This window comes from Amia ocellicauda, chromosome 12 (genome assembly GCF_036373705.1).
Source record: "Amia ocellicauda isolate fAmiCal2 chromosome 12, fAmiCal2.hap1, whole genome shotgun sequence".
Lineage (NCBI taxonomy): Eukaryota > Metazoa > Chordata > Actinopteri > Amiiformes > Amiidae > Amia > Amia ocellicauda.
In genome coordinates, this window is record NC_089861.1 from 19,144,496 (window position 1) to 19,164,115 (window position 19,620).

Here is a 19,620-nt window from a genome sequence, read left to right on the forward strand (position 1 = left end):
GAAAGTACAGGCACTGGAGAGAAAAATTGAATCGCCAGTGTAAAGTCACTTAAGAGGGCATTAGACCACCATGTGAGGCCAGTAGGGTCTGCATGAGTCTACCAGCATCTGGAGCCCTGCAGGAGGCAGGCAGGACCATTCTTCCATGAGCAAGTCAATCTGCGCACGCCTGTCTGATGGTGGTGAAAACGTCTCGAGCGTTGTTCCAGAATATCCCATAAATGCTCAGTTTGGTTCAGATCTGATGATAGAGAAGGCCATGTCATACGGATAGCATCAGAGTCCTGTTCATCAAACCACTGGGCGACCACACGTGCTCTGTGGCAATGTCATCCCGGGAGACAACCTTCTCGGCAGGGAAGAAATGCTGCAACACAGGGTGGAGATGATCATTCGGTACCATTAAGTAGCGATTAGCACTGACCTGGCCTTCTAAGGGAATGAGTGCAGCCAAACCATGTCTGGGAAACGCACCCCCCCACATTACGGACCCACCAGAACCCTTCACTGTTGGAACCAAGCACTCTGGGCTGTGGAGGTCCTTAGGTTGCGCTAATCCATTTGTCGAGAACATCACGAAGGATTATTCATCTGACCATCGCATCTCTCCACTGTTCCATAGTCCATTGCCTGGGCTCTTTGCACCACTGACGTGCATTGCCAGGTGGGGCGAGTGGTTTTACCCCAACAATCACAGTCACTGAGGTCTGCTCTTGCAGATATGCTTGGCCAGCTGGATCTCGGTTGGAACAAAAACCAGCAGGACCTCCAGGATCAGTTTGGGAACCCCTGTTATAGGCAACCAGGCCTGTCAGCATTCTGGGATGTTATTTGCGTAATTAATGCAATGACCCCACCTGTGTGGAAACCCTTGCTTTCAATATACTTTGGTGTCCCTCATTACCCAGGTTTTTTGTGTATGATATACTCCACTGTGCAATATGGCCCTACTCTTTAGTGCAGTATACCACACTGCATGTTATTGTACCACAGCGCACTGCTCTGCAGAAAATTCTGACATTTTGAGATTTCTGAGTTCAGGATGTTTGAATGTTGCAAGAAGAGAAGAGACCGACATGTCAAGATTAAAATCTACAGCACACTGAAAATGTCTTTATCTCTTTCCCCCTCTCTCTCTCTCTCTCTCTCTCTCTCTCTCTCTCTCTCACTGCCTTGCACTCTCTCTCCTTCTGCTCCCCTCTTTCCCTCTGCCACTGTCTCCTCATCCTAAGGGACTGTATCTCCCCCCACCCCCCTTCCCTAACCCTTCTCCCCCACACTGCCCACCCCACCCCCGTCTCAGCTGGTATCTGTTACTTTCACACATCTGACCACAAGACTCATGGTCATATGACTGACTGTAGACAATGACTCACTACACATGATACACTGCACTGCATTACAATGTACTGTGTTATACTACAGGCCACTATTCCACATTGTACTGACCTACACTGCACTATAAGCCAGTTTACTACACTGTACTGCACTACAGTATACAAACTGAAAGAGAGAGAGGGGGGGGGGATTCATACAGTACAGTACACACTGACTGGGCTGTACATTGACAGAGAGAGGGACTAATAGAGACGCGTCCCCTTTAAGAGTCCAGCCAGGTCGGCTCAACGCAGGTATTAGCGCTGAGGGGCGTGGTGGGCGCAAACGGGAATTAAGACCTCTGGCGATGGGAGAGCAGCGCTGGGGCGCATGCGCGGACGCTAAAGTGCGTTTCTCTGGTGGAGTGTGAACAGAATGAGAGAGAGAGAGATAGAGAGAGAGAGAGAGAGAGGAGGGAGGGGGAGAGAGATTAAAGTCACTGTACACAACTGCCGTCTTAATCCCTTTTGAGCGGATAGAGTCGGGAGCTAGTGGGCTACGCGAAAGACACAGACCTCCATATTGACCGTGCAGCGCTGAGTGCGGACCGCGGCTTTGATCACAGTCTCCGCACAGCGCAGGCTGGTCTGCAGTCCGGACAGCCGGAGCTGGGTTTTTCTTACTGAGGAGGAGAACTAAGTTTTGGATGAAAAGACCGTCTGCTGTCGTGGATTACTGATTTATTTACATAACTAGTTATTATTGTATTTCTTTATTTTAATATTGTATATCCTGGTACTGGTATTCATATCCGCCTGACTCGCATTTCACCATGAAAGATCGACTGGAGCAGCTCAAAGCAGTAAGTACGGCAGGACAATCAGCTTATTTTACAAATATTTGTATGTATTATTTTTTAAAACCGTCCAAACGACACAATGAAGCGTTGTCGGTCAGCGCCGGGGGGGTCATGTGATGTAGATAGATACACAGATGTCTCACGTTTGTGACAGATTTCCCTTTTCCCCAAAGCACATTTGAACAATAATAATAATAATAATATAGATTCCAGCTATGGACTCTTCAGTATTGCCAGTCGTGGGGTCAACTACAGGGAGTCCAGCCATGATAGTAATGAGGCGTTTGATAATGAGCGCTGTGTGCACAGGTAGCCGGACTGGCGCTTGTGACTGCCTGGTCTTGCTGTTGTGCAGGGAGCGTATTTACACACATCTTGTTTATTCGCAGAAGTCTTTCTTTCCCGTCTCTCTCTCTCTCTCTCTCTCTCTCTCTTTCCCCGGTGTCTGTCTCTTTAAACCGGCACCTGTAAACCCAGGGTGTCAGTCGGTCAGCTGCTCCATAGGGGGAGGGAGAGAGATAGAGGAGAGAGACGGCGTTTTTTTCCTTATCTTTTCTTCTCGACCCCTCCATCGGTCCGCTCAAGGACGGCGGGACAGCCGCTGCTTGTTGCGATACTGCAGCAGGACTGTTATCGTTGAATAGTGTTTTGATTTACTGCCGTCGGGGGAGATTACGTTACACCCCCCCCTCCCTCTTTTCTCTCATTTTCTCATGCTGTCTCCTCTTTCTTCCTCTCCCCTTCCCTCTCTGTCCCTCCTTGCCATTTTACTTTTCCAACTTTCTCTCCCTTCCCCCCCTCTCACTTGATCTCTTCCCCTCTCTTTCCCCACCTCCCATTTCCCATGTTTTCTTCTTTGTGGTTCTCTCGTTCATCCACCATCCACCTTTCACTGTCCCCTTCTGTCTTTCTCCCTCACCCTTCTGTCCTCCTTTTATACCTCCCCCCCCCTCTCTCCCTCTCTCTCAGTGCAGTGTTAATGTACTGTAGTGTCCAGTCAGTGTGTCTGTACTGTATTAACCCTCTCTCTCTCAGTGCAGTGTTAATGTACTGTAGTGTCCAGTCAGTGTGTCTGTACTGTATTAACCCTCTCTCTCTCAGTGCAGTGTTAATGTACTGTAGTGTCCAGTCAGTCAGTGTGTCTGTACTGTATTAACCCTCTCTCTCTCAGTGCAGTGTTAATGTACTGTAGTGTCCAGTCAGTCAGTGTGTCTGTACTGTATTAACCCTCTCTCTCTCAGTGCAGTGTTAATGTACTGTAGTGTCCAGTCAGTCAGTGTGTCTGTACTGTATTAACCCTCTCTCTCAGTGCAGTGTTAATGTACTGTAGTGTCCAGTCAGTGTGTCTGTACTGTATTAACCCTCTCTCTCTCAGTGCAGTGTTAATGTACTGTAGTGTCCAGTCAGTCAGTGTGTCTGTACTGTATTAACCCTCTCTCTCTCAGTGCAGTGTTAATGTACTGTAGTGTCCAGTCAGTCAGTGTGTCTGTACTGTATTAACCCTCTCTCTCAGTGCAGTGTTAATGTACTGTAGTGTCCAGTCAGTCAGTGTGTCTGTACTGTATTAACCCTCTCTCTCTCAGTGCAGTGTTAATGTACTGTAGTGTCCAGTCAGTGTGTCTGTACTGTATTAACCCTCTCTCTCTCAGTGCAGTGTTAATGTACTGTAGTGTCCAGTCAGTGTGTCTGTACTGTATTAACCCTCTCTCTCTCAGTGCAGTGTTAATGTACTGTAGTGTCCAGTCAGTCAGTGTGTGTACTGTATTAACCCTCTCTCTCTCAGTGCAGTGTTAATGTACTGTAGTGTCCAGTCAGTCAGTGTGTCTGTACTGTATTAACCCTCTCTCTCTCAGTGCAGTGTTAATGTACTGTAGTGTCCAGTCAGTCAGTGTGTCTGTACTGTATTAACCCTCTCTCTCTCAGTGCAGTGTTAATGTACTGTAGTGTCCAGTCAGTCAGTGTGTCTGTACTGTATTAACCCTCTCTCTCTCAGTGCAGTGTTAATGTACTGTAGTGTCCAGTCAGTCAGTGTGTCTGTACTGTATTAACCCTCTCTCTCAGTGCAGTGTTAATGTACTGTAGTGTCCAGTCAGTCAATGTGTCTGTACTGTATTAACCCTCTCTTTCAGTGCAGTGTTAATGTACTGTAGTGTCCAGTCAGTCAGTGTGTCTGTACTGTATTAACCCTCTCTCTCTCAGTGCAGTGTTAATGTACTGTAGTGTCCAGTCAGTCAGTGTGTCTGTACTGTATTAACCCTCTCTCTCAGTGCAGTGTTAATGTACTGTAGTGTCCAGTCAGTCAGTGTGTCTGTACTGTATTAACCCTCTCTCTCTTCCATCCCTCATCCTCCTTCTCCTTTACCTCATTGCCCCAGTTATCCTTCCTTCCTCTCTGGCCTCTCCCAGCCCTGCAGCTGTAGTCTATATGTAAAGCACAGTGAGGTGTTTCTTCTCTCTGATTCTCTCTGTAATATATTTAAACTGCTGCAGCACTGTACTGTTTTTACTGACACACTGACTGACTTGCTGACACACTGACTGTACTATTCTGTTACTGTAGCCCCCTATTGTAACTGTCTCTGCACCTCTGTCACACAGTCTACCCCTCCCTCCCTTCCTCTTTCTTTCTCTCAGTGTTTGCATTGAAGCAGGTGCTCTATGGAAATAGAGTGGTTCTGCAGGTTTACCCTGAGTTACTGTTACTGCGTGGAGTGGAATAAACAACACACAGACTGACTGACTATGAGTGAGTGAGTGAGTGACTGACTGACATGCTGACTGACTGACTGACTGCTTATGACTCAAGAAACAAACTGTGGACTTTGTACCCTAGGCCTCCGTGTGACCACACACACACTGACACTCACGCCCCCTCACACTCTCATTCACACTCTTGCACTCACACACATACATAGCTGCTGTCTATAGGCTGAGTTAGACAGAAATACAGAACTAAAAATACCAGTTGAGTGTTGTGTTGAGTCGCTGCTCTGCTCTCCCCTCGATGTGAGAGAAACCCCTGCCAGTGGGAGAGGCTGTCTTAGTCTTTTGATTCTGGTTATAGCTCCAGTCCTGCTCAGTCTCATTAAGTTTGAATTGCCCTGCATGTTAAGTGTTGTGTGTTCAGTGTATTCAATGTGTTCAGTTTGCTCAGTGTGTTCAGCATCAGCGTGTCTTTCATCCTTTTCATTCAGACACTGTTCGAATGGCCCTGCGTGTTGTGGGTGACAGTGCACTGCTGTTTTTTGTCATGTTGCCTGATTGGTACATGGCAGCAGTGCATGACCCTTGACCCCACAGGACTGGTCATGGGACCCCACACTTCCTGTCTGTGGCCCAGCCCACACTCGCTAGCTTTTCTTGGCTGCTGTGACCATTCAATCTGTTACAGTGATGCTTAACCTGCTGACACACTGACTGACTGACAGAATTACACACTGACTGACCCACTGACTGACATGCTTGCTATGTCTTAGTGAAAAGTGATGACATCACACAAGCAGTCTGTCAGTTTGCCCCCAGAATCAGCCCTTACATCCATGACTCCACAACTGTAGCACATTTTAAACCGTAAAGACCCGTGCGTGTGTAACCTGTGGTAAGAGGGCGCCCTGTCGCTTTTTTCCAGTGCGTCAGTGTAGTGGCAGTGGATCTTCCCAGCTGCTCCTCTCTGGGCTGGATGCAAACTGAAAGCTGTGATAAAAGGAAGTCCCCAGATTGTCTCTCCTACCAGCCAGAGGGCTCCTGGGAGAATCAGGGGAAACAATGAAAATGATAAACTGGGGCTGAATCTCCACAGTGCACTGCCTGTACTGGTGTTGCCGGGGTGCACATATTCTTGATGAACAGTACAGTGGCTGCAGTCACTGCAGAGGCCAACTGAGGGTAATTGTTCGTGACCTTTGCCCTGACATGAGTAAGCTGTATGACCTCGTTACATGAGGTATGGCAACTGCTCGGTTTTGGGGATGGAAATGCATAACAGCCTCACGTTTTGATTGGTCCATATCTGTCAGAGGTATATGATGTTGGCAGCCTGTTTAGCGCCTGAGAGTGAGAGATGCAGACACAGATGGTGAATACAATATGGTTTGCCATCATTAAATAAAAGTAGAAATGGATAAGGTTAAATAGATCTATATATTGATATATAGAGATAGTTGTTTATAGCTACATGGGGAGAACCTCTTCTATGTAAAGGGTTAATCTCTTAATTAAACCATGTGGGAGCACATTACTGAGTTTAATGTATCAAGTTATTGACAAATGTTATTATGTTTATAAATAACTTTCTGAGATGCCCATATTCTTGGCCAACATTGTGGAAATGTTAAAGTGATAGTGGGTTTGCCACTGAATTGCATTGTATAAGACCTTAAAACTGTGTATGTTGCCTAGCTTACAATCAACGGATATATGTAATGTTTGATATTTAAATAAAGATCACTGATTTTATCCCTTAGTGAAATGGCCCAGAATCTGGGCTAACTTTATGAAATGTCTCAGAATATTGGCTGAATTTGCAAGTACAGCATTTTAAAGTATTTTGTAAGCCTTTTTCCTCTTTATTAATACAATATATATTTATTAATATAATATCTAAATAGAATGGTTCCTAATCCAAACCCTAGGGACCCCCTCACTCTTCTATGTTTCTTCCTTCCAAATTAGCTCAGTTACTTAGTTTAACTATCAAATTGATTGTGTGTGATCTATCTATCTGTCTATCTATCTGTATAATATAGATATGGATATGGATATATATTAATACAAGGTGTGCATTGTATCTTGAAATAAACACAGCTTTTGAAATTGATTTAAACTGTTGTATATGCATTGTTTTGTTCAATTAAGTAGTTGAACACAAACCAAAAAAATACAGGGGTTTCTCTACAGGGGAGCCACTACATTAATACATTCCTGATAAACATTATTATTCATCAGTGTTACTTTGTAAACCATCCTAACAACCAGACTTAAAAAATGTGCTGGAATAAATGACAGAGGTGTGGTGAACGAGTTCTGTTGCTTGCTTTAATTAACTTCCTAGTCTCCTCCTGACAATGTTTCACTCTCGTTAATTCCTGCAAACTTGGAAACAAAAACAACCTCCTTTTGTACTGTTACAGCAGTTCACTTGCATACAAATCCGCCCTAAATACAGAAGGATTTTGTCACCCTGGATAAGAATGTCTGCCAAGATACAAATAATAAGTATAATGAATAGGAATCTGAAATGTCTTTTTAAAACTTACTTGTATCAGGTGACACTGTATGACCCCGGGGGAGAAATACTGTAGTTCATGATCTTGCCTCTCAATGATTATCTGATTGATCTTAAGTGCCCCACTAAGGAGGCTGGGAGATAACTGGCTGTAATTGCAGTGTTTCTTGCCTTATTCTGGTCTTCTTGTCCCACAATGTGTATGCCTCTCATATACGAGAGGGAAATACTTTATTGTGATTTAACTGCAATACTTTAAATTACTCAAATCATACAATATAACCTATACATCTGTATTCCTATTAAATAAACCCAGTGTCTGAGAGCAGAAAGTCATTATTTTATGTAATTTTAATGATAGAGTGCTGTTACAATACACTTTCTGTCACACGCTGTTATGCGGTTACATCCCAAAACCCAATCTGTTGTCATACCTGTGTGTAACATATAAGTGTGTCGGCCCGTCCCATCCTGTCCCATCCTCTCCTGTTCCCCCGACAACATAACTGTTGCATGGGATACAACTTGCACTTGACCTATGCCCCTACAACACCGATATATGACCTTTGAATTTGGAACCAACTTGTACTTGACCTCTGGCTTGTGGATGCAGTGACTTTGTGACCTTTAACCCCCCAACATCGTTTTTTTACATAACCTTTGACCCCAGAAAACAGCCACATGGTCTGTGACACCAAGTAACATTTTAATCTTGATTTTTGACCCCTACTCATAACTTACATAACCTTTGCCCCCAGACAAAACGGCTATATGACCTTTGACCCCATTCATTTTAAAATTATTTATTAGCAGAGCAAGTGCAGTAATACAATCAGTGCAAAATAACAGGGTCAAGGCAGTGTGTTTAGTGCAGCCCTGACTGATCTGTTTTGTGTGTTATTGTTTTGTGGCTTGTGTCTGTGCAGACGTGTGACACGGATGATGTGGACGATGTGGAGATTGCCATTGACAATGGAGCCTTCATGGACGAGTTCTTCGTTCAGGTGAGAGAGAACTGCGTGCATGCGTGCATTGATATGTTAGTGTGTTTGTTTGTGTTGTGCTAAATGTGTGCGTCCGTAATTGTGTTCAGTGTGTGCTCAGGATGTGTGCCTGTGTTTCAGATTGAGGAGATCAGGAACAACATTGACAAGATTGATGAGAATGTGGTCGAGGTCAAGAAACTGTACTCCATCATCCTGTCCGCCCCCACCACCGAGCAGAGTAATTACACAACTGCACTGTACACCCACTCCTCTGTACACCCTGTCCACCCTCCCCACCGAGCAGAGTAACTGCACTGTACACACTCCTCCACAACACATACACTGTACATATACACTAATACGCTCCTTTCCGTCTCTGTACTGCTGCACTGATCTGCTACACACCTATGCACTGTGATGAAATGTCCTCCCTCAGTAGACAGGCCTACAGGAACAATCAGGACCTGATTCATTAGAATAATACCAAAGCAGTTTATTCAAACATAAAGTGCTCATAAAGGGCCTTTCTGTCATATATAGCAGTGGTTATCGATCCTGGTCCTCGAGGACCCCCCCTACCCTGCTGGTTTTTGTTCCAAACAAGATCTGTTACTTAATTGAACCCTTAATTTAAGAAATCATTTTCTAAATCAGAGCCTTTTAATTACTCTAAACTGTAGGGGTTTTAAGTTAAGTTCCTTATATAATTGTATACTTATCTTATTAAGGAGACCAACTTTTTATCAGTTACACATTAAAATGCAAGCAAATTATTACTTCAGTTTAGGGTTCAATTAAGTAATTGAGAGCTAGGTTGGAACAAAAACCAACAGGGTAGGTGTTCCTCCAGGACCAGGATTGATAACCACTGATATAGAGGATTACTCCCTTTGATTGCCGGACATTGTGTCAGTGAGGTCACTAAGGTACCCCAAACTTTAACACAGACTCCTCCTTTATCGTTTGTTCTCTGTATGGCATTGAGTGAAAATGTTTTTTCTAGAAATCGGCTGCACAGACACAGAACCTGGCCTGCCTGGAGTACAAAGCTGAAGTATATACATCGGTTACACAGTCTTGCTGCAATAATAATACAAGGAGAATATATTTGGCGTCTAGACAGGGCACTGCCCCGCATCACAATGTGATACACACTATACACTCCTGCACTGATCTGCTGTACACACTGTACTATACACTCCTGCACTGTACTGTATACACTGCACTGATCTGAACTGTTCTCTTTCTCCCCCCAGAGACCAAAGATGACCTGGAGACCCTGACCAATGACATCAAAAAGATGGCCAACAGTGCTCGGAACAAACTGAAGAGTCAGTCTGACTGAAAAACACACACTCTGACACACTTACTGCGTGATGCACTGAGACACTTACTGACTGAGAGGAACACACACACTGACACAATAACTGACTGCCTGACATACTGACTGATACACAGAGAGACTATACTTTACTGCAGTGGTTATCAATCCTGGTCCTGGAGGAGCCCCTACCCTGATGTTTTTTGTTCCAACCAAGCTCTGAATTACTTAATTGAAGTAATTTGCTTACATTTGACTTTTTATATTGTGTAACTGATAAAACGTTAGTTCCTTAATAAGATAACAAGTTCCTTATATAATTTTATACTTAAAACCCCTACAGTTTAGAATAATGAATAGGCCCTGATTTAGGAAATTGTTAAATTAAGGGTTCAATTAAGTAGAGAGCTTGGTTGGAAACAAACCAGCAGGGTAGGGGGTCCTCCAGGACTAGGGTTTGGAACCACTGCTTATTAAATACACTTTAGACAATGGAGATAATTGACTAATTTATCTCATTACCCAGGCATCGAGCGCAACATTGAGCAGGATGAGGAGCGGTCGTCAGCTGACCTTCGGATACGCAAGTCTCAGGTAATTAGTTAATTATCTAATCAGCCTAGAGGCTAGTAATCACCCTGAAGCTAGTTAGGCAGGGACTGTATGGGTCTCTCTCTTGCTGTCTTTACATTGTTCATGTACTGTAGTAGTCAAACAGTCAGTCAGTGATTCAGTGTTGCTAATGCGCTGTACTGACTTTTCTCTCGTACCCTCTCTCCCCTCTCTTTCTGCAGCACTCTGTTCTGTCCAGGAAGTTTGTGGAGGTGATGACCAAGTACAATGAGGCCCAGGTGGACTTCCGAGAGAGGAGCAAGGGCCGCATCCAGAGACAGCTGGAGATCAGTGAGTGCACACTGGACTGGCCAGTGTGTGAACCAGTCAGTTAGTGAGTCTGTGTGAGTGTACTATACTATATTAACCCTCTCTCTCTCTCTCTCTAGCTGGTAAGAACACAACAGATGAGGAGCTGGAGGAGATGCTGGAGAGTGGAAACCCAGCCATCTTCACCTCTGGGGTAAAACTGCCTCTCTGTGCCTCTCTGTCTTCCTGTCTCTGTCTCCGTGGATGTACAACATTAACATTACTATCCCTCTTTCTCTCCTACCCTTACCCTTTGCCTCTCTTCATCCTCTCTCCCCCTTTTTCTCTTCTACTTTCTCCTTGTCTCTGTACAGATAGTGGATTCCAGTATCTCTAAGCAGGCCCTGAATGAGATCGAGTCTCGACACAAAGACATTGTGCGTCTGGAGAGCAGCATCAAAGAGCTGCACGACATGTTTGTGGACATTGCCATGCTTGTGGAGAACCAGGTACTGACTGACCACTCTGGGCTTCGTGTCCGTGGACGTGTCCCTCTGCGTGTCCGTTTGGTGGTTACTTGTGTGTGGGTTAGCGGTTAGTTGTGTGTGGGTGTCTCTCTCGGCAATTTTTGTAAGAATGTTTTTAACCCTGACCTCTCCCCTCACTGCTCACTGCATTCTGAGGAGAGCCAGAGACAAGGTAAGAGCTCTTCTGTCTTACACACCAATACTCACCTTGTGTCATTCAGTGTGTCATTCAGTGTGTCATTCAGTGTGTCATTCAGTGTGTCATTCAGTGTGTCAGTACTGTATTAATCCCCCCTCCCCCCCCCCTCTTTCTCTCTCTCAGGGTGATATTGTAGATAATATAGAAGCTCAGGTGTCTAAGTCAGTGGATCATATAGAGGTGGCCAAGGCTCAGACCAAGAAAGCCGTCAAATACCAGAGCAAGGCACGCAAGGTACTGTACTCACACTGTACAAATGCACCACAACACTGGACAACACACTGTACTTTCCCTACACAACACACTGTACAATACTGTACCCCCTGTACAGCACACGGTCTTGTCTGTGTCAGTCCCATTATCACTTGTGTCCACTTTCTCTCCACTAACACAATCTCCCTTTCTGTGCCTTCCTGTCCCTCTCTCTCCCTTTCTCTGTACCTCTCTCTTTCTCCCTCCCTCTCCCTGTCTCTATACCTCTCCTTCTCTATCACATCCTCTCTGTCCCTCCCTCTCTCTCTGCTCAATCCTGGTGGTCCCGGCCCCGGCCCCCTCCCCCTCCCCGCTCTCTGTCAGGGCGGTATGATTGACAGGATCGAGAGCAATATGGACCAATCAGTGGGCTTCGTGGAGCGTGCAGTGGCTGACACTAAGAAAGCTGTCAAATTCCAGAGCGAGGCTCGCCGGGTGAGTCGCTGGATTACATCGAACCCCTCCCTGGAATCCCCTGCCTCCACCCTCCCTGGAATACACTGACCCCCTCCCTTGAACACACTTACTTCCTCAATGGATTATACTAGCCCTTTCCCTAAGATACAATCTCCCCCTCTTTGCATTACATGGACCCTCTCCCTGGAATACACTGCCCCCCCCCCCTCTCTGAATAACTCTGAACCCCTCCATGGATTACACTCAGCCCCTCCTTGCAGTACATGGACCCAATCACTGGAATATACTGACCTTCCACCCTGGAATGACCTCGTATCTAGCCCTGACACTCTCCCCAAACATCTGCCCATCAAAAACTGCCCCAAACCCCCCTGGAATAACCAGAGCTGCCCTGGAGCTGTCACGCTGAGAAACAGGGTCAGCGGTGACTCAGGCTGAGCTAGGTGTGGAGACCTTCCCTGTTACTGATCACTGTCACTGTGGACAGCACCCACAACAACGGTCCGCAAACCGCCAGGAGCACATCCACCCTCTATTTCTCTTTTATTTTCATATTTTCTCCTTGTCTCTTGCTCTCTCACTGTTCTTCTTTCTACTTTCCTCTGCTTTTCTCTGTTTAGTATGTCTTCCACTGTCTGTCTGTCTGTGTGCTCCTCAGACTAACTGTGTCTGTCTGTCTGACCACTACAGCTCAGACTGTAGAAGCTGTGTGTGTATGTGTGTCTGAGATGCCGTGTGGCCCAGCAGGAGGTTGTGGTTGTTGTGTATGTCTGCTCCTGCACAAGTGGAGTGATACAGTGGAGCCTATAGATCCAGTACAGTGGTGTATAGTGACAGTGATGCAGTAGTACAGTAGTGTCTCCTCCCCTGCAGAAGGTGCTGCTGCTGACACTCATAGTGCTGTGTGTACTGGCCGTGCTGGCGCTCATCGTGGGGCTGTCAGTGGGGCTGAGGCGGAGCTGATCCCTGGAGTGCCTCCACCCACCCACCCACCCAACCTCTCTCCCTCTGTCCCTCCATCTCTCTCCATCTCTCTGTCTCCATCTCTCTCTTTCTGTTTCTCTCTGACTGGAGGGGAGGGCAGGGTCACCTGTGAGTAGCAACAGAAAACTGCAGCACCCTGTGTTCCATTACTGGAGAGACTGAGAGAGAGAGGGTTAATACAGTACAGACACACTGACTGACTGGACACTACAGTACATTAACACTGCACTGAGAGAGAGAGGGTTAATACAGTACAGACACACTGACTGACTGGACACTACAGTACATTAACACTGCACTGAGAGAGAGAGGGTTAATACAGTACAGACACTGACTGACTGGACACTACAGTACATTAACACTGCACTGAGAGAGAGAGGGTTAATACAGCACAGACACACTGACTGGACACTACAGTACATTAACACTGCACTGAGAGAGAGAGGGTTAATACAGTACAGACACACTGACTGACTGGACACTACAGTACATTAACACTGCACTGAGAGAGAGAGGGTTAATACAGTACAGACACACTGACTGACTGGACACTACAGTACATTAACACTGCACTGAGAGAGAGAGGGTTAATACAGTACAGACACACTGACTGACTGGACACTACAGTACATTGAGAGAGGGAAGAGAGATGCTCTTTGTTCTTCTCCAGTAATGGATCACCAGTGACTGTGTGTGTGATGAGGTAACTGGTGTTTACAGGTGTGGTATTGCTGGTCTGTACTGGTTGCTGGCCTGTACTGGTGAGCTGAGGTAGCTGGGATGGTGTGTGGAGCTATTTTGGTGATACTGGGGTCTCTTTGCATTAATCTATATTGATACAGAGACTGACTGGACTGGACTGTCACACTGGACTTTACTGGACATTAACACATTGGACTGGACTGGCCTGGCCTGGCCTGTAATACAATGGCACAGTTTTGCATGCGGTGTGTTTGCTATGCCTCTCTGGGAGTAGTGGCTGTGACTGTGTGGGAGTGGGTGTGGTGTGACTGTGTCTCTCTCTGTGTCTCCTCTACAGAAGGCTATTGTTCTGGGAGTGGTGTGCACTGTACTGGCCCTCCTCATCCTGGCCATTGTATTGGGCACCACACTGTCCTGACCAGAGGACTGCATCCCTCCTCCATACTTCCATCCCTCCATCCCTCACTGGCTTTTCATCCAATGAGAAGAGGGAGACAAAGAGTGAGAGAGAGAGAGACGGAGTGAGAGGTGGGGGGGTGGAGACAGAAGGGCCAAGAGAATTCGCAATGAGAGAGAAACGCATACAAACAGAGACGGACAGAAATACAGTCCAGTACAGACACGCATACATGTATTCCAGTACACACGTGCACAGAACAGTACACTGTGTGGTGTAGTGCAGTCTGTTTTTCTCTCACTCCTCCTTCTTCCCTTCCTACCTCCCCGAGCCAATGAAGGAAGCTGTCCTGGACTTGTCCTGCCTCCCATCTCTCCAATCCCTGGCAATCCCTGCCAAGATTGTGAAGACTGATCCTCGCTTCTACCAATCGAAGATCTGCACCTACCACCACCCCTCCTCCTCTGCCACCTTACTTCCTGTTTGGGTCCAATACTCTGCCAATCAGAATGTCTGAACGTGCAAATCAGAGACCCACCCATCTACTGCCTCCTCTTCTTCCTCCTCCTACTCCAGTGAATATTCCTTCCTGTTGGCCCAACTTCCTGTCTCCCCATTGGGCTCAACCAATCAATGATGCAGGTTGAATGTACTTCCTTTTAGAGGTCCTGCCTCCACTGCTCAGGATTTTAACAAATGAGATTAGGGTTGTGTAAATCATGTGACTTTGATTATTTTTATTCCAAATGTATTTTTAGTATTGTTATTATCAAGTTCTTCTATTTTAAATGAGGGAGTTCAAAGATTTTTATCTTAAGTATTTTATACAGTTCTGGGGTTGACACTCCTTCCTATCTCCTATCCCACCCTCCCTCCATCTTCCCCTCTCCCTCTCCCTGCCCCCTTCTTCTCCCCTTCTCTCTTTATATTTAGTCTCCCTTTCCCTTATTCTGCCTCCCTCCCTCTCACTTTCCTCCTCCCCTCTCTCTCTCTCTCTCTCTCTCTCTCTCCTCCCTTTCCCACTGTGCCCTTTCCCCACCCTCTTCCTCACTCTGCTCCTCCTCCTCCGTCTGTGTTTCGCCCCCCTGCACAGTGACGGTTCACTGTTCACACTCCAACAGGACACCACTGCCCAGTCAGCCCTCTTTAAAGACTCTGGGTCTACCTAAATGTCTGTATATAGCTAAATCTATGTCTTTATATTGTGCACAGTCCCTTAAGCCTCCCCCCCCCCCCCACAGAGATCCACTCCAGTCATCATACCAAAGCCCCTATGACCTCCCAGTAACCACCCAACCTCTCTGTGACCCATGACCTCTTATTGACCCTTGACCTGGACGTTTCCTGCCCAATGTTGTAATATTTGTGTACATTTCTAAGCCAAAGACTGTATTTTGAATTAAAAGGTTTTGATTATTGCCTTCCGTGGGAACTGGTTTGTTATCAGTAATTTCTGTCTGTGCATTTCATTAACTCTACCCCATAAATCTGTCAGTTTCTCATTGTGTCTATCTGTAAGTGAGTCTCTCTCTCTGTCTGTCTCTCTCTCTCTCAGTGTGTATGCATTTATCTTTGTGTCTGCCTGTCTAAGTGCTTTCAAATATGTGTGTAAGCCTGTCTGTGTCTGTCTAATGTAACTTGTGTATCTGTCCATCTTACTGTTCTATACGTGTCTATGTGTGAGTCTCTGTCTGCCTCTCTTTATGCTATCCTCAGTGTAATAGCACACAGGCTTTGGCATCCCTCCTGCTTTCAGAACTACAGCTCCCATGAGCCCCATTCCATCATGGTAGCTGTTCTTTTTCTTCAATGTCCAACTGATTTTGTTTTGCAGTCTTCCTCTTTGCTTTCCTCTCTTCTGACGTTTTTCTTCTGCCCGGTTTTTCTTTTCTTTCTTTTCCTTTTTCCTCCATTCCCTTCCATTGGGTTCTATCCCTCTCTTCTCCCTCTTTCCCTTTCTTTTTTGTTCTTCTGTCTCCTCCCCATTATCCTCCCTCATCTATCTCCACCCTCTCTTGCTCTCTTTTTTTTTCCCTTTTGTTTTTCTCTCCCCTTCCTCTTGATTTTGCTCCCTGTCCCCTCTCTCCCTCCCTGCAGAAGAAGATAATGATCATGGTTTGCTGTCTGATTCTGGCCATCATCCTGGCCTCTACACTGGGCAGCATGTTCACATAGGTGAGAGTCAAAATACACAGTTCACCTCGAGGTGAGGCACAATACACAGAGAGTCAATATTCCGTTCGAAAACTATGGTCACCTAAAATGACTGCCATTGCAGTGTTTGCACTTGATACCTAGTAAGTTGCTTGTGCTTTCTTTACTGGATATGTTCAATGATTATTCATTCATAATCAAATCATTTTTTTTAAAAGGATTGGATTGTTCAGACTGTCGCTCCTGGCTCAACTAATCGTGACACAGTGTGGTCCATATTGCACTGCAGTATAGAACTGAGCTGGTTAGAGATCATTCTACAGCTGAACTGGCCGTACACGGCAAATGGCCTCCGAGCCCAATGAAGCCGTTTAAGCCATAACTCCTGCAATATGCACATATGAAAGAAAAAAATGCATACTACCCTACTACACACTGCATTCTGTTTAAGTATAACTGCATGCCACATACTGATTTTCTGACCAGTATGTAGTATAAAGATGACTGATTCAGTGTACTGTATATGTCATGTGATCTCACGTGACATGGAACATCAGCCAACCATGCAGCATGATGGGATGCAGGATTTATTGTAGTGAGCTCTGGTTGTATACTGCATATTTTGGCAAATGTAGCAAACCATCTGGGTACTTTTACCATACTACAATTCACATACTACGCCCAATACACATACTGCATACTACTGAAATGTTGGAATATACAGTAGTACGTGTAGTATGGTGGTACATGGTTTTGAATACAGCCAGAGAGTGTGGTACAGGACAGACAAAATGGGTCACCGGGGAGCAAAAAATGTCATAAGCAACAAAAATATTGTTTATGTGGGCCCATGATCTAGCCTGCTATACTCACTGTATTCTGGGGAGGTGAATGTCTGATAGTGTCTATGAGCAAAAAGACAAGACACACACATTGACTGACGAACAGAGACAATGATAAACACACACACACACAAATGTAGTGGTCATTTAATAATTAAGCTATAGGGCCCACATATTGTCCTTTTGTCCCCTAAGACACACCATTGTCCCCTATGACATGAATGACTGAGACACTGATCGCTGCCTGCATTGCCTGGTCTCAAAGCAGATCTCTTGCACAATGATGATGATGATGATGATGATGATTAATTACATTTGTACAATAACTCCCACAGTTTTCATGCTTGACTTACAGGCCATTTTGTACAGTGACACGACCTCATCAACCAATGCATAAAAACCAATGTGCCGGATTTATATATAGCTCATAGCTGAATGTTTATGTGGCTGATGTGAGCTGCAGGTGTTGCTCGGCTGTGTGTGGAGTGAAGCTGGAGAAGTGCCGGTTTAGGCTGTTGATGTTTTGGGGGGGTGGTGAGAAGTCTCGGTTCAAAACAAAGCGCTGCATTTCAATATTTGCGCTCTTGTGGTCTGTCCGCTGTCAGTGCGCTTATCTGAAACTAACAGCGCCTGCTACACAGGCGACTTGCAGAAATGATGCTGGTAACCATATTCCTGTCCCTGCTTGGTGTATCATAACCCCCGCTGGTCACAGGAGGACAGGGGAAGTATACAGTACTGCTGTATTATTGCTGCCTCTGACGTGCATATACATATACTTACTATCATGTACACTAACATGTCTGCTTTTACTACTGCTACTAACCTACTTAATGTAACGTGTAACATTTGTTATGTTAAATTAATATCACTGGTGAACAATACGCCTAAACTAAATTGTCCTACAAATGTGTACACTAATCTACAAACTATCACTGATTCTAACCTGCACACTACCAAACACAATACATATTCGATTGTAATTTATGTAACACCTACTGTCACATGTAGACAAATTACTCATCAGCAGGGGCTCTCATGGGGGTTGTAGTTTGCCTGGACAGCTGCGCAGTGCTAGTGATTTTGAGAATATTGTTATTAATGATGGTCTCTGTTGTGTTTCAGGTGGACAGAAGATTCTGGTGTTGCTATTTTAGGGTGTTGCCAGGACACACCCTGACAGTCTCTCGGTCTATCCCTTTGTCTGCCTGTCTGTCTGTCTGACTGACTGACTGTAGACATTACTGGAGTCACTACCACACAAATGCTGCCCTCTCTCTTACCTTGCTCCCTGTCTCTCTCTGTTACTCTCTCGGTCTCTCAGTCTTGCTCTGTCTGGCTCTTTCTCTCGCTCCTTCTTTCTCCCCCTCTTTTTCTCCATATCTGAATGTCTCCTTTTCACTCTCACCTTCTCTTTCGGGTCCAGACATCTCTCTTCTTCATCGGTGCTTCTCTCTCTGTCCTGTACTATATTGTGTTGTCCCACCCTCTCTCTCTCTCTCTCTCTCTCTCTCTCTCTCTCTCTCTCTTTCTCTGTTTCTGTTAAGGTGTGTAGTGGAGCTCTCCTCCATCGAATGAACACAAACACCCTTTAAGTGTTACCTTTCAGTAATACTACTAATATCGATGCTAATAATAATCAATATAATAAAAAAAAAACTAACTCCCATATACTGCTAATAATGATAACAATACTGTTAGTACTACTATTCCTATTATTTCTATTTTATTATTATGGTGACAGTGAGCTGCAGTTCCCTGCTGAGCCTGCACAGAGTGAGGGGGCACTGTCTCCATCTCTGGATTATTATTATATTATTATTATCATTATGTCTAATATAATGCTTACTATAATAAATATTCCAATTTATCTCAGTGTATCGGAGTCGTTGTTAGCTGTTGTCAGTATGTCTCTTAGCCTGTTCACTTTGAAGTGAAGCCGGTATTGCTGTTATTGATTATTGATGTATTGGTTGGTCGTCTGTTTTTGACCCTGTCTGTCAGTGCAATCTGACCCAACAGATGTGTCTGTACAGTCTTACACCACACCCCTCCCTCTCTATCTCTCCCCTGTTCTTTAAGGTTACGGTCTGTATAAGCTGCTCTATTCCCCTCTTCTCTCCCCTTTTCTCTCTCACTGTTTTTGTTTCTCTGTGTCACACAAATTCAGTTCTGTTTTCCACTGTGATGTAACATTAAACTCTTTGAAGGAAAAAATAAACATTTTCTGGTTGTATCTGAGAGAGAGAGGGAGAGAGAAAGAGAGACTATACTACACTGCATTTTACAATTAAACTAACTGGGTTCTTACTATACATCATAATACAACACAATGCTATACTATATTGTAACATACTCCACTGCCATACTACAATACACTATTATTGCTATCCCTCTTATTATTACACTATACAAAAGTTCTGTATTATACTTTTCTATACTACACTACAATGTGCTACACTATAATGTACTATTTCTAGTCCAGTCTTCCTATACATTATTGCACTACACGTTATTCCAGGAATTCCCGTACTGTGCGTGTCTGTGCTTTACTATTATGTGTAAGTCATTGTGTTAG

General features: G+C 45.0%; 1 protein-coding gene across 4 annotated transcripts; it reads left to right on the forward strand.

Moving 5' to 3' along the window:
- The first annotated feature begins 1,737 nt into the window (after positions 1–1,737).
- Positions 1,738–19,248, forward strand: LOC136764498 (syntaxin-3). 4 transcript variants are annotated; one of them, XM_066718623.1, is made up of 11 exons: positions 1,738–2,179; positions 8,327–8,404; positions 8,525–8,624; positions 9,643–9,717; positions 10,234–10,301; positions 10,502–10,610; positions 10,709–10,782; positions 10,943–11,077; positions 11,871–11,981; positions 16,144–16,221; positions 18,168–19,248. In XM_066718623.1, the coding sequence occupies exons 1-10, from the start codon at positions 2,150–2,152 to the stop codon at positions 16,219–16,221; spliced, it is 858 nt and encodes a 285-aa protein (XP_066574720.1). In that variant the 5' UTR covers positions 1,738–2,149; the 3' UTR covers positions 18,168–19,248. The 4 variants fall into 4 exon arrangements, 3 of the variants coding, with proteins under 3 accessions (XP_066574720.1, XP_066574719.1, XP_066574718.1); XR_010821208.1 differs by lacking the exons at positions 11,871–11,981; positions 16,144–16,221; positions 18,168–19,248 and adding exons at positions 11,418–11,528; positions 12,837–13,055; positions 13,987–15,474 and having other exon boundaries at positions 1,740–2,179; XM_066718622.1 differs by lacking the exons at positions 16,144–16,221; positions 18,168–19,248 and adding an exon at positions 13,987–15,474 and having other exon boundaries at positions 1,739–2,179.
- Positions 19,249–19,620: the final 372 nt, after the last annotated feature.

What these genes read in the sequence shown, in the direction of transcription:
- LOC136764498 (XM_066718622.1), top strand. Translation starts at nt 2,150, where the DNA reads ATGAAAGATCGACTGGAGCAGCTCAAAGCA. An exon ending in GACTGGAGCAGCTCAAAGCA is followed by an intron (nt 2,180 to 8,326) that starts GTAAGTACGGCA and finishes GTGTCTGTGCAG; the next exon opens with ACGTGTGACACGGATGATGT. An exon ending in CCATGCTTGTGGAGAACCAG is followed by an intron (nt 11,078 to 11,870) that starts GTACTGACTGAC and finishes GCTCTCTGTCAG; the next exon opens with GGCGGTATGATTGACAGGAT.